General features: G+C 41.9%; 1 protein-coding gene across 4 annotated transcripts in view; it reads left to right on the plus strand.

Moving 5' to 3' along the window:
• The first annotated feature begins 303 nt into the window (after positions 1 to 303).
• The window catches only part of LOC126262243 (golgin subfamily A member 6-like protein 2), a 42,030-nt gene continuing 27,191 nt past the window's right edge, over positions 304 to 15,142 (plus strand). For 3 of the 4 annotated variants that reach the window (XM_049958719.1, XM_049958722.1, XM_049958723.1), the window contains exons 1-2: positions 14,126 to 14,262; positions 14,369 to 14,446. In XM_049958719.1, the coding sequence (XP_049814676.1) occupies positions 14,187 to 14,262; positions 14,369 to 14,446 (154 nt within the window). In that variant the 5' untranslated portion in view covers positions 14,126 to 14,186. Of the gene's footprint in view, positions 440 to 2,344; positions 2,443 to 14,125; positions 14,263 to 14,368; positions 14,447 to 15,142 lie in introns of those variants that run through there. The other variant, XM_049958720.1, reaches the window with a different exon arrangement.

Raw genomic sequence — 15,142 nt, forward strand, 5'->3', positions numbered from 1 at the left:
TGCGCATGGAACAAATCAACGATGTCTGTCTCACACGAGAAGATTTCTGCTCCCTGCCCCTGAGAAATAAGCATAAAATACGCACTGTGTGGTTACATAGAGTGAGTTATGTTTGTTGTTGATACGGTTTATCATACAATTCATTTATTATATATAGAATTCCTTTCTTTCAAACGCGTTTAAGCCTGCTTAGGCCAGCTGTGGGAATGCACACGCAACTGGTTTGACAGTTAAGCTGCCACGCGGGCTGCAGCCAATCACAGCTGAGAGCGCGGTTTGAGTTTTGAACTAGCCAATGGAGATGTGCCTTGGCTTCAGTGTAGGTGAGCAGCTATGGTGGACAATATAAGCGAAGGATAGTGGTCTGAGTGTGAAGTGTGGCGGCGAGTACTGTGTGAGAAGCTGTTGTGGCGTTCGCACTTTGTTTGGGTTCTGTCAGGTATAGTAGTTTAATGTTATTACCAAGGCCTTTCCGTAACGTGTTGTATCTGTCGCTGTGCTTGCTTTTTGTCTTCTCCTGGCTAAGCATAGTTTGTTTACATCGTAGTTTTTATGCGAAGAAACATTTATAAATTAATGAACGTAAGGGACTTACAAGTACAGATGGCTTATCGTGTTAGGTATTTACTTGGATTCCGTAATTTCTTTAGAGTCGTGAGGGTAAAAACTCATTGAACTTTCGCATTCATGATTTCTTATAATCGTAACATGTTCACATTCATTTACTCACTATGCTACGCGATTTGAAGTAACACTAATCGACTTGAATTTATGGTAGTAAATCTTGTAAAGCTTTTCTGGTTGACAGTGCTACTCTCCTTGCTTTGAAGAACCACGTTACTTGTTACACGAGGATTTTTTGTGTGTTTTGGTGCCGTTCGTTAAAATCCGTAACTTGGAACAGAACGCATGATTACTGGTTGCAATCATTCATAGAGCTAATTACTAAAACATTACATGTGCGGTGTATGTCTTTGTTTTCATATCTTAACGCGTGAAAAACAAAACGAATGTCATTGCATATGTACTGTACCTTCTAGTCGTGTAGCAATGTTTGTATTTATGACTTTCAGTTCGTTTCCATTGGATGGAAGAGCCAAAAATGTTTCCTTACAGTAAAATGTTTACAGACAAGTCTGTTTTCTTTCCTTGCGGAAAATTAGCATGTGACTTACAGTACGTATTAAGATAACGAGCATTATTATGTCTACCTGTGCTTGGGTTTTTGTTCAGAGTTTACTGTCCAGATATTCTGCGAGATGCCCAGTACGGCTGGTTATTAGTTATTTTGTTTATTATTTCCATACATAATACATTATGTCACTTCATATTGCAAAGTAACATGCAAGAAGTAGTTTGTGGATATTTTAATAACTGTGCTGCAACATTAGGCATCTGTGATGAATTAAAGTATGTTCATTGAACGAATTTCAGTACATGATAAACCCTCCCATACATTACCTACAGTATATAAATCTAACAGGTAAACTGTGTTTGTGTTAAATGTTGTGGACTGCCAGTGTACAGTATTGATGTTGATAGAACACTCGAGATATTGTTGAAATATGTGCTAATTCCCAGGGGATAATTATTGCTACAGAACTAGTGTTTAATTTCATATGCAAAATTTTCAGTGATTCCTCGGCAGTTATCATACTGTAATATGATTAACATTATGGTCTTTTTTGGTAATAAGAAACAGAAGTATGTAGGGAGCATCATAGCATCTTTTTTGCGATGATACAGGTTAGTTGATGCAGGTCCAAAAATAATGCAAGAGAATAGATTCAAAGTGTTTAAGCAGGGAAACTTCTCAAATGCTATGTTAAGAAGTCAGAATTTTTGAATGTTCTCATAGATGTTGCTAGAAATTGCAGCAATTTTGTATTTCTTTAGTTAAAAAAACTTTGTTTCTGTATAAAGAAACTAAGTTTGTTTATGTTGGTATGTACCTGTAGGAAGTAACAGCACAACTGTTTGCATTGAAGCTGTGGTAGATTATTGTGTAGGTGGCTGTGAAAGTTTTCTGTACAACCACGAAATGTGTGAGCTGTAAAAGCTACACGTCATTATCAGTAGCTTATTAAACTGCACCCAGATATTTTTTTTAAAAAAATTCAATGACTGTGCAATACTGCACATGCTGTTGCCTGCAAAATTGTGAAGTGTTAACGCAGCATTGCAGGTCTGTAAATTGGAGAAGGGGCCGGAAAGTAGGAGGGGGGGGGGCGGACTGTAGGGAGGCAGAGGCTAGACGTATTGCAGGTATAGTGCGGGCACCTCCCCCCCTCGACGGCTGCCGGCTGGCCTGGTCTAGCGATGAATCGATCCTTTCTGCCGGCAGCATTCCTCTCGCAGACGCAGAGCAGCCGCTACCGACCGGAGCAGATTCCAGCACCAAATCACCACCGTCGGACAAAATGGCATCAGCAGACAACGAATGTAAGTACAGCAATATTTAAGTACTCATTTAGCATATCATCTCTATAATTAGACACTTACTGCTTATTTTTTTTTCCGAGTATGCTTTGTTGGACATTCTGAAAGCGAGATGCATGTGTCGTAAGTATTAAACGCTTGCTGCATTGCTGTGCCAGCTTGGCTGAAGTAATTGAAGTGTCGTGACGTCAGTATATATCGCAGTTTGAAACAAAACGCGTTTGAGATTGGCGCCTTGTGTAGCAGAAACAAAAGGGAGTGTACCTCGTGACCTTCGATGAATCGATTATCTAGGTAGAGCGTACTGCGTTTTCACTTGTTCTGTTGCTGTGAGGTCAATGACTTGTGCTGTGAAGTACTGTCTGGAAGTGCGTTTGTAAACAGACTGTATGTTGTCGCAGTAGTGCCAAAGCAACTGACACCAATCAAGCAAACTTGCATCCATTTTACAACTTGCGGCATCATCATTGCCCTTAAAAAGATAGGGCTAGCACCAGTCGTGCATGACAGCAGTCTATTTTCTCTAATTATTTCGTACAGTATTGCACATGTTATGTAGCTAAACGCGAAAATACATACCGAATATCAGGGAAGAGACTTGAGTGTAAATCAAAATTATGGCTAATGAAAATGAAATTGAGGTCTGCGCTTCATGTAGCAGAGCGAGTGTTGGTAGATAGATGTTAGTTCTTTGGCGTAATAGATGTTAAGTGCTTAGGCAATCTTAAATTTCGTAAATCTTTCGGAGCTAAGTCACCGTCGCCGCACTAACAGTTCGCTGTCAACTTGAATTTTTGTAATCAGATGTTTTTATACAGTTTTTGCAAATCGCTAGAGGAGAATGGAAAGATGGTTCCAAAATCGCGGGGCGCACCCTCCTTGCCCAGAGAGTCGTGTTTTTAGTCTGTTGCGTTGTTAACGGAACTTCAGACCTTGATTTGCCGTTCTCGTTTTTAAACTTTGTCAGTTTTCTGCTTTGTAACAGACTGTAGTAACATTTGGTACCCTAATGCCGATATTCACAAAACTTAACGAGTGTTTGTCTAGTAATATTAACACGGATAACACTGGCCTCCAAATATTATAGAACAGCACTTTTTAGGATTCGTCCCTCGTTTGCTTTCTCCATAACTTCCACTATCTATAAATAAACTAGAAGGCAAACCCCTTCGCTAAGTTACTAACGTGCTAACAAGACAACGGAGGAATCCCTTAATTTCTGTTGTAAGACATAGGTGGTTGGCTGTTTAACCTTTGCCTTCAGATACGATTAATTTCGTGATACGTGGAAACATTTCGACGATTCTGGCACGAAAGACAGAGGAAACTTGCATTGGCATCTGGACTACCGCGCTGGTAAGTCTCTCCCTGGCGTCACATGGCAACGCCGCAGACCCCTTTGTGTGTGGAGCCGAGGCATCGGCTCGGTCCCCCCCTAATGTTCACAAAAAGCGCAGCGCAGGCAGTTGATGCGCTTCCTGTATAAAGACCATCGGTTTCGAACTAACTGCTGTAGGCGCGCGTAGTGTAAAACTATGACGCACCTTATAGTATGTTCTTTGAAAGTTACTGAGCATAACTGGTCAACCGCAAAGTTTTATGCCGCAGCACATCAACCTTGTCATCCGAAACAAGAAGAGACAACATTGGTTTCTGAAGCCTTCACTTGATAATTTCTGCGCTTCCATAACTGTGTGGAATCTATTGAACTACGTGTTCATGATCACTTAAGTCTCCATGTATGCATTCTCAAAGTATTCGTAGAGTATTAGTTTTGGTCGCAAACTCTCAGAAGGGTTTGCCTTGTTACAATAAAAATTTTAAAACCATTAACCCAGTTAATCGAAATGTACCTTCCCTGGTTCCGACTTCTTATACAAATGTGTCAGTACATACCGGTTACATTAATTTGTATATTTTCTTCGAAGAAAATATACAAATTAATGTAACCGGTATGTAGACACATTTGTATAAGAAGTCGAAACCAGCGAAGTTGCTAGGCAAATTCGATGACAAAACTGATTATTTGTTCATTGAAAAGGGAATGAGGAAAGGACTTATTGTTAGTGAAGGGCAGAATTCATTTATAATGCAGCAATGGTAGCCGAAAGTGGAGAGGAATTAGTTTTGTGCTAAATGCAACGGAGCCTGTGCTAGCTGTAGGCTAAGATAAATTGTACACATGTGGGTATGCTGAAGGACTAAATGTACAGCCGGTAAAGAATCGAAAAGGGGATATGTCCTTTTTGGTGTCTGGGGAACAGAATAGACGAACGCGGTATAAAAAGAAAAAGTTACGCGCAAGACGAAGCAACAAGAAGTTCAGAATGCCCTTGTTTCGACTAAATAGCGATTAATGCGCAAGAATGTAAAAATCTTGGCTGTTTTTGAATCTCTTAAAAATGAATCTGAAATGCCTAAAGAAACTCGCGAAGCGAACTACAATCTGAACACATCAGAAAGTATGTAGCATGCTTGGTTCCACTGTTCATTTCTAATCATTCGACTCGGCTACTGTGAACAATATAACATTGCACTCATGTTATTATATGTGAACATTAGCTAAGAGGTAATACTTCGGTTACGTTTGACCACCAGTTTAGTAAATGGGGAATACGGAAGTAACAGCATTAAAAATTAGTGATTTCGCAGTTGATTCTTCAGCCACTTGGAGTGCAGCATCGCTGTAGTTGTCAAGAAGTTCAGTCCCTTTTGCCCCATAGAGCTTCGCGATTGTTCGTCATTTTACAGTAGCTGAGGTCGTTTCTCGAGTTGTCACTTTTAATTACAGAGACGCAGAATTAGTCTTCTTGGCTGTTTCAGAATTGGCAAAACCAGCGAAATGTGAGAGAGAACTACGGACAGAGAAATGACTTCTTCAGGGGAAGAAATTAATCTAGTTTATTATTGAAAGAAGTGGGATAACTAAGATTTCTAAAAGTAGACATGTACTATAAATGCTATTCGGAGGCCTTACACATCTAATAACGTGGCGATATCTGTTAGTTGCCATGCGAAGTGATAAAACTGAAATAGGCAACGTCATTGCTACTGCTACGTTCCTCGTACGGCGTGCCTCTCAAAACAGCTGTGGTTTCAAACATTTTCCAGAAAAATGTAAGCTTGTCCGGCCTAGCACTGAAAGGTTTTTTTTCTCGCGCACAGGCAGCAACGAATTCCGCCGGCGGTTGGTGCGAGAATGCGAAACACTCAACAATTTGCGAAGTTACACATTTGTGTGTGTGGGGGGGGGGGGCTGTCGGCTTTAAGAACAATCCTTCACAAGTACAAATTTGTCGGTCGGCCAATGAATCGAAGTGTGTGCTGGACATTCGATAATCAGCATCGTGGCTATTGATTTATTTTCCAGCTTTTGCCTGTGAGCCCAGTGGTTTCGTTTGCTATGGAATTTTCTGTACTGACTAGAAATATTGCTGAACAAGTTTTACTAAAAAAAAAGTCTTTGGTGGTGCTGAATTTAATTAGCAAAGTACTCGACTGAAGTAGCGCAGACGTTTGTAGAGTGTTTGAAAAAATTGACAGTCTTGTGACCAATAAGATATGTGGGAGTACATGCATTCGCCAATCAGAAATGTCAGTGAAGATAAAGTTATTATTTCTTTGTAAACTAGCATAAAGAACTGAATCAAACTGGTCTTTCGGCTAAAGACCGTATCAAACAGGGCTAAGATTCTATCATACACGTCGGCTTAAAATACGAATAATCAACAAGTGTTAAGTTGTGTGAAAAATGGGATTCAATTTTTTTGTAAATGAAGTAGTGCTGACTGCGCCAATTTATCTGATGGTCCTTTCCGTGGCAACCTAATATTCCTTTCCATGGAAACCTAATATAGTTACTGATGTTCAAGATTAGACACGAACATGTGAGTTTAATTATCTAATTCCATTACCACAGGAACTATAGATTTGTCATATACCGGACTGACCTCTTGATATCTGCATATACAAGGGTGGCTCAAGGGGTCGTGGGTCATAGGGAAATATATGATACGTATAACAGCGGAATTAGTACCTGTAATAATGTGAACTGTGCTATACACACACCACCATTGCTCAACAAAGTCGCCCTGCTTTTGTACACATTTGCGCCATCGTCGAATCCAAGAATCTGAACCAGTTTGGAAAAAATGCAGGGTTCCGGTTCTTGACCCAAGATTTCAAAAACACAACTTTCGCCTTTGATTGTGAACTAGAACGCGTTGTCATGGCACGTCCTCGATTGGCATCTGCGACATGTGCCTGCCAGCCGCTGCGTAGTCTGCCTGCGATGCTCCCATACATCTTTATGGACGAGGTTAAAACTGGTTTAAAATGGAGGGTCCAGAAACAAAACCCAGATTCTACAGCGATGGTTTTCATGCCTGGGTTCAACCGCGGCACAAGTGTGCACAAATGCATGGTGACTGTTGAACGTTAATGTTGTTTAGAGGAGCGTAAAAGTTGTGAACTGCACTGATTCTGCTGTTGTGACCCTTATTAAATTTTTTAAATAGAAGGCATTTTTTATCTTGCATTGTACAATTAAAGCAGTAATTAATGGAAAAATTACTATAATGGCATAAGACTATCAGGCCTCCTATGAACTAAACACAAGGGTAACTGCTAAAGGGGGTCAATGCCTCCTAACATGCCCGTTACGTAAAAAAGCTGACTACCGTACTGGATAGAAAACTGAATCTGTGGTTTTGGGCTTTCTTAATTAGTCGTACTCGTTTGTATGCAGATATTGGAAGACGGTCCCAGTGTTATAATAAAAAAATACTGACTTACAGCTGTGTGAATGATAAATCATGATTTTTTTTTAGGGGAAAATTCGTACTGTGAACTAAAGCCGCTACAAGGTAACCAAGAAACGGTTGCAAAGCAACATCAGGCCCCCACAAAAATTGCAATTTGTTTCTGCATTGTTGCACAAGTTATATCAGCAGCGCTAAAATTTTCAGGTATGGGGTAATAACGGTTGTTTCCATATTTCAATAAGTGAGAATCAGACGGATGTGATCAGTAGGTACGCCATTTAGAGGTTACGAAACGAAACCTTAGAGCGGAAAGTAGAATTAGTTGTTAGTAGTGCAGCCACTCCTGTTGACTTGGAAACGCGGAACAATTACAGGAGACTTCAAAACAAAATTTCACGAAGATTATTAGAGCACAGCTGTTAACCTCCAAACTTGAGCAAGACAAACGTCCGCTGTGTAGTGTACTTAGTACCTTCGCGTGATTGCGAGTATGTCGCCTTCAACTTTAACTCGTGACGTTTGCCTTTCATATAATTTCGTTCTGGTTACGGAGTGGACCTAGAGCTACATGCTGTTTGTTAATTTGTGTATAACGTAAAAAGATGGGAAGTTAAGGTCCTCAGGAGGTTTCTGTTGGAATTGCTTAGAAGTTGCCGTCCATGAAGTTTCTTCTGAGTGATTGGCAGGATATGGTTTGAAATCTCTGGGAGAATGCTTCAATGATTCCCTGAGCGAATCTGCGGCCAATTTTTTTCCGCCCAACCACATAAACTCGAAGTAGCTGAAGTACCTACCCGCGTACGTTTCGAGCAACAACAGATATTTTTCAAGCTTGAAATTACCCACCGGTGAAGCGCTCACATTTCGGATTGCGCATACGGAGATATTTATCAACAAATTTCACGAATGAAGGTATATACAAGCTATTGTGTTATGTTCCAAGCCAAATGAAGTAGTAGCGAATGCCGTTGGTCATCACTATAGGGAAGCGGCGATTATGCATATGGGATTGTAGAGAGGAAATGCAATGACTCTTTTAGCAACACGAGACGCCCTTGCACGTTGAATCGTGAGTGGCTCTGCAGGTCTTCCGTTGCAGCTACCACTACAGCAATTGTTGACTGAACCGCGACAGCACAATAACCTGTACTGCCCTGCTGAAAGTATCATGGTAAACGTTTCCATTCTTGCATTCTTAAACGAGGTCTGAGCGTGCAAGAGTGATGGTCATCCCGGCGTTTCCGCACAAATCTGAAAATCACACCAGCAAGATAACGCAGTAGTTAACACGCTGGTATCGTATTCGGGAGGACGGTGGTTCAAATCTGCGTTCGACCGTCCAAATTCAGGATTTTTTCCCCTAAATCGCATATGCATATACCAGGATCGCTCGTACGAAAGGGCACAGCCCAGTTCAGTTCCTATCTTTCCCCATTCGGAACTTGTGCTCCATTTGTTACGAAATCCTCGTCGTTGGTGGAAGTTGAACTCGCCATGAGAACAGACGAATTTTGCTACCAACCTGCGATCCAACCCGAGAAGTTTATGTATTACTAGGCCTTGGGTGAAGCTACAAAGCAACTGGAACGCTAACTATATTGTTGCACCGAAGTCCTGTAGCGTTTCGTCGAAAACAAGATCCAGTTTCGAAAGAAAGCAATCAAATTGCCTACTGTGAGTCCATCAGAAAACGTAATCATTAGCCACTGACACATACAAATTTATATGTTTGCTATAGTAACAAAGCAAAGTTCACTGGGTTCTTTTTTTAATTGTGGTTCTAATCAAAATTCATGCTCTCAGAGCAAAGACTAAAAGACAACAGTTTTTACACAAAGACCTATACTTCACTGCACGTTTTTGATTTTCTGTGTCGTTAAACTATAAGCTGTAGGTAATGAATAATTCTTTGTTAACGTTACATAACCACCATCTTAGTAACTGCTATCTACAACCATTGCAATCATCCATTTCAGTACTTGACCTGTTGTTCTGAATGCATAATGCCTACCTCCTGTCATAGCTGCGAAAGAAAGATAGCTGCAATTGGTCTAGTACCAGTTGGGTCATAAGATTATACATCTTGGTGCTAAAGTTGCCCTCACAGCCAATTCTAGTAGTTTCAAGTAACTTGGCTTCAAGAAAGCTGTATGGAGGAGGACAAGACTTCGAATACGGAAGACAGTTCCCTTGCCCACTGTGATTGTGACGTGAACTAGTTAATGAATCTAACTTGGGCATGAAAAGGTATTAAATATACAGCTATAAAACAACTACGATCTACCCGTGGAAATAAAATATGATAGTGTTTTCAGATGTTTATTAAAGATCTTACTTTGTAGGTACCATAGAGAATTTTCGGTAGAAATCCCATTTTACCAAAAAACTAAATAACTGACCACAAGTCATCCGCCAATGGATCTGCACTTCGTCAGTGTTGTGTTCAGAGTAGCTCTTTGGTCGATGAGTACGTTTCACCCGCACTTAAACACAATTTATGTTTACGGTCATGAGTACATATCTCAATTTGTTCTTACCAATTAAGGTTTTTCATTTCTCTCAGTAGCCATAAAGAGACTATGTATTACTGCAGAATCTCCAGCCATGCCCGCTTTCCGTAACAAATTCGTGTAAGTTTCTTAATGACGACATATTGGACGCAAGCAGCGGACGGGTCGCGAAAAATTGCGCCATTTCACTCACCATCACGTGAACTCAACAGACGTTCCACTAGAGGCCAACTCTTGTGTTGGGAAGTTGCCTGTGTACTGAGAGATGTTTCTGGTTAAACACGTGAACCTATGTCTGGATATCCCACCCAACAGTGCCATGAGTGCAGATGGGTCCTGTTTAGAGTTCTTTAACTTCTAAAAAGTGGATCGACGATGAGAATTTAGATATCTGCAGATCACGTGAGGCCAATCGGACATGGTTTCATCGAAAACATCATGGCTTGTTTTGTGCCCCCGTGCTTAAAAAAACAGGCAACAAATCAAGCCTGTGGCACTTACAAAATAAATACAGTCGGCTGGGTGGACCTATCCCGTGACTAAATGAATCCTCCTTTACAGTGGCTTGTTCCAACCATTGTAGTGTTGGGACTGTTGATACTGCTGCAATTTTCAAAGAGAACCAAACATATCCATACATACGCTGTTATTACGATGGGTTCAACACTCTCAAAGGCCGTATTAGTACCCAGTGAAGCTTGTGCTCCAGTTGAAATAAACCTGCTCTCCGTTGGACGTTAAATCCTTATCCTTCTAACGTTCTTCCTTGCACAAGTTCACCAGGATGCATTGCTCATCAGTAGTTCCTACTTACGCGACGTGTGAATTTTCAAAAGCTGAAAATGTTCAGAAAGATTTTTTCAAAAGAAAAAGATGAATCACACTGTATGTGCATACTGTTGCTGGTAACCTTCCACTAATGCGAAACGTTTTATGTAATGTTTATTCCGTATCGTTGTGTAATTACCGAATACTCCTTAATGTGAGTGGAAATTTGCAGTTAATTTCTCCTTCCCTTTTCGTTGTCAGGTTTTGGATGCAAGTGTTCCGAATCAGTCTTAAATCATATTTAAGTACCATATTTATTTTCACCTTCAGATGATGGTTCAAATGGCTCTAAACACTATGGCACTTAACATCTGAGGTCATCAGTCCCCTAGACTTAGAACTACTTAAACATAACTAACCTAAGGACATCACACACATCCATGCCCAAGGCAGGATTCTAACCTGCAACTTTAACAGCAGCGCGGTCCAGGACTGAAGCGCCTAGAACCGCTCGGCCACAGCGGCCGTCTCCTCCAAATGATACTTCGTACTTAAACTGTTGATCACCAGTTTTGTTAATGTGCCCTCAATACCACGTAAAGTGCTCAGCTTAGAGCAGTTACTTTTAATAAAGGTCATCTGACAAAATATTAGTCGCCTTTTTAGAGGAACGCATAGGTAGCTTCCAGCTTTCGAGCGCAGTAAACATATATCCAGCACCACACGGTCGTGTGACCCTACTCCGTAGACACAAATTCATGGCAGTGAAATGGTATGTGCCAGTTGCTTGTATAGAAACAGCAAAATAAAAAATTCTACTTGATGAATGGCAGAAAGTAACAATTATGTTCCGATGTGTCCATGACCAAACCGCGGATGAATATGCCAGATTTGTTGCTGAGTCAATGCGGACTATCCAGTGTGTCTAAGAGGAATGGCGTAAGAACAGTGGCTGCAAAAAGGTAACCAACAGGACAGCCACACCTCGTCAGTGACATAGGTTTCACAGGTTACAGGAATTGCTGCTCTGTGAATGCAGACCCAACTGTTTCATTGCCTAGGAAACACCACACAGATATCCGCAGTTGGGTATCTCGCAGAAAGCCTTTGGCTTACGCCACCCCAAAGCTGCATGGCTTACTCCACCACAAAGCTGCATGTCTTTGATGGACCAATCAACACAGAAACATGACAGTAGAGTAGCTGCCTGGAGGCGTGAAGTATGATCTGACTAGTCGCAATTTTGCCTCTGCGAATGATGCAAGCCGCAGTGCCCAGACTGCCAAATAACACGACTAATCCGCAGTGTGTGGAGGATTTAGTTCAGATTGGAGATGGCTCTTGATGTCTTAGCTTTTTTCTTATTACGTGACCCACTTATAGAGGATAATGTGAAGATAAACCGACGATTTATTTACAAATCGTCGGTGAGAATATGTCGCCCGTTCTTTCACGTCTTGAGTAGTTTGCTGTGAACGCTCTTGTCTTCAAAGATAACAGCAATGTTCATTGGACAAAACGTACACATTCATTGTACCAACACTCGGACACCGTATCGCTCATCGACAAGCCCGCTAAATCACCCGATTTTATCCAGGAGAAAATGCCTAGAACTATTTGAAAGAGCGGATGGAACGTGGTAGTAAATATCACCCGTAGTTTGGTAGCCCTACGGGAACTAATTATCAGTGGATGGCTTCGTCTGGGTAAGATGCACCTAAATAAATTTACGAATTATCTTCCGTATTGAGACCATTGTCAAGGATACAATATATGTTAGCGTGATGTCTGCTTTGTAAGGGGGGGGGGGTCTTATAAAAGGCATATCGAAAAGTAAATGTGTTGTGACCATAACGGATTGTGGTTTTGTTTTGAGAATTTCCTACACGGTGGTGGATGGGATCCCCTGACCAGAGCGAGCATAGCAGCAATACGCTAGTAAGCAAGCAGCAGAAGTTGTAGTGCCCAGTTGCGTGAAAGACGGGTAAGAAATCCCGCCTAGTGCGAGTCACGCGCTGTGATACACTGTCTACTCGCGGTAGGAATAACACCGAAACTTTTTCGCGGATCGAAACGGTTTACGGCGAAGGTGTTGCGAACAGAATGTGTGTTCTTAAGTGGTGTACGGAGTTCTGTCAAGAAAGAACAAATGTTCATGACGGACTGAGGAGTGGCTCTTCCATTCTAACTGGTACAAAAATCGAGGAAACTTCATGAAGACCACCGATTGACATTGGAAGAAATTTCTGCAATACTTGCACAACTCTCCTGAACTTTCTGATGACACTCTTCCGGAAACGCAGTTATACCGGAAACGGCGCGCAAGATGAATCGCAAAACCGCCGATAGAGCAGCACAAGAAATGTCATCAGCGCCCACAAGTTTCTTGGGCTAATTGAGTGAGAAGGTGAGGGTTTTCTGAGCGTTGTTGTGACTAGAGATGAAACGTGGATGGCTCATTATATAGTCGTCACGGTGGCACCACACGAATTTCCATCGTCCAAAAAATTCAAAAATACAATTTCTAGTAAAAATCATAGCCTCTGTGTTTTGGGACCGTAAAGGCATCATTTTGGTCGAATTTATGCCTCAGGGTGAGGCATAAATTCGCACCGATACTGAGAGTTTCTAAAAACTCAAAAGCACAATTCAGAAAGAAAGGAGAGAAATACTGACGAGAGAAGTGTGCTTGTCACACTACAGCGCCCGCACTCCCATAGCCTTAGCTCTTGGAGTCTGTTAGCATGTTTCGGCAACCCACCCTCTCCATTTATTCCCAAGATTTGGCGTCTTCATATTGTCATCCTTTCACCTCCCTGAGTGGTATTAAATGTTCACCCGACGAGCAGGTGCAGAAAGAGGTTAGTGCGGAAGGAACTGGGGGGGGGGGGGGGGAGATTGGTACAAGAAAGCTTGTGCGACGGCTCACCACATGCATTGAACGAGATGCAGAGTGGAAAAATAGTCAACAATTGTATCAATAATATCCTGTAATTTTTTTGAATACACTATTTCTAAAACAATCTACTAGAGTTTCTGAAAATGCTTCTGGATGTGCTTGAAAGTGATGGTTTGCTTTGAATTTAGATGCTATTTATGTGTTGAATATTCATGTGCAAAGTCTCGTAGCCACTGATTGAACATTGCAACAAGAAATGGCGTTCGCGGTGACGTTTTCTTCGCGGCGTTTTCTTCCCGGCAGTAAAGAATCTCGCATACAGTATCTTCTAGCATAACTAGCGACGAACAGTGATGAATGGAAAGCCACACACACTCCTAAACGAAACAGCGTTTTCTGTTTTTTTTTTTTTTTTTAAGTAGCAGTGGCAGAATGGCAGACGTTTTGGCCGACGCTTTATGCAAATTGTCACTTGAGGGAGGAGTTCCACTTCCATGAATCAGCAGCGGGATCAATCCCTAATAGTTTGGTTTGTTTAGCGAGTGTCGGATGTAATTACCCAAGAGGGTAGGGGGTGCTGTTGTAGAGGGGAGGCGTGTCGCTTTTGCTTCAGACAGAGCAAAGATGGCGGCGGGCTGCTCCCCGTATTGAGCTTATCGATTAGCAGCGCGTAGGGGTTGACGACGGGGTGGGGGTGTGGAGGGGGAGGGTTGGCCTAACGCCCTTAGCCAGTTTCGGCAGAGGCGCAGCGTCATAGTGTGACTGGAGACCGGGCAGTGCACATCGACAACAGCAGCAGCCACAACCATGCTGATAAACTTAGTCAAGGATTCTGTGCTCCAGTGTTTCTGCCACACTTGTCGGGCTCCGCTTCCAGCAGCAGGTATCAGTCGCCTCTAATTCTCGTCTTTGGTGCTCCATTTCGCATTTACTGGAATTTTGCTAATATCCTCCGGGGCGACGTCTAACTTGCTCGATGGTTGTTCTAGCCCATCGTCGGTCAGCGCCTATCAAGAAAGCGAAGAACAAACCTCGTTCCAAGCAACCCAAGAAAGTGAAATTTATCAGTAAGTATTGGCTACTACTTGCCTGTCTCACTGCCTCACCTTCCTTACCCCGTTTACGCTTTGCTTCGTAGGCTATTGGTTGTTCTGAAAGAGTGGGTGGGGAGTTGGTCATGGATTTAGTCCATGTCTAGATATGTAGGCGCTCGTAGCTTTTTTTTCTGCCTATTGTTATCAGACCTGTCGCGAGCATACATTCGTATATTGTTCGACCAAATAAGAGCTAGGTTTTTACGTGAACAGGAGTTTTGCTATTGCTTGTTCGTGATTAAGCATGCTCGTTAGCGTCCGGAATCGTGTAAGAAACATAACATTTATGTCGTAGAACGATCTTGGAAAGAAAAAATCTCCAGCAACGTCGTGTATCTTTCCTTCCCCCGTTATCGATTCAGGTGAAGGTAATGTGAAATTCATGAGCCAAACAGCATTACTGCAGTATCGAGCTAATGACCCCCGCTGGACTACTGGCGTATGCGAAAAGCATAAATGGCACTCATTCGAGCTTTTTAAATTGCCATCAGATTGTGTTAACCGTTCCTCAATTTTCGGGCATTGAGCGATGCCTTCATTTGAAAGAATGAACATAATGCCGATGCGCGTGTTGAAATTCAACTTTGTATAGATAAATGTGATGTAAAGAAAAATGTAGCCAAGCTTTGTCTGTTTCCGTTTCTTCAATCTGTAATCCTTACATTTTTG

This window comes from Schistocerca nitens, chromosome 6 (genome assembly GCF_023898315.1).
Source record: "Schistocerca nitens isolate TAMUIC-IGC-003100 chromosome 6, iqSchNite1.1, whole genome shotgun sequence".
In the NCBI taxonomy this organism is placed as follows: Eukaryota; Metazoa; Arthropoda; class Insecta; order Orthoptera; family Acrididae; genus Schistocerca; species Schistocerca nitens.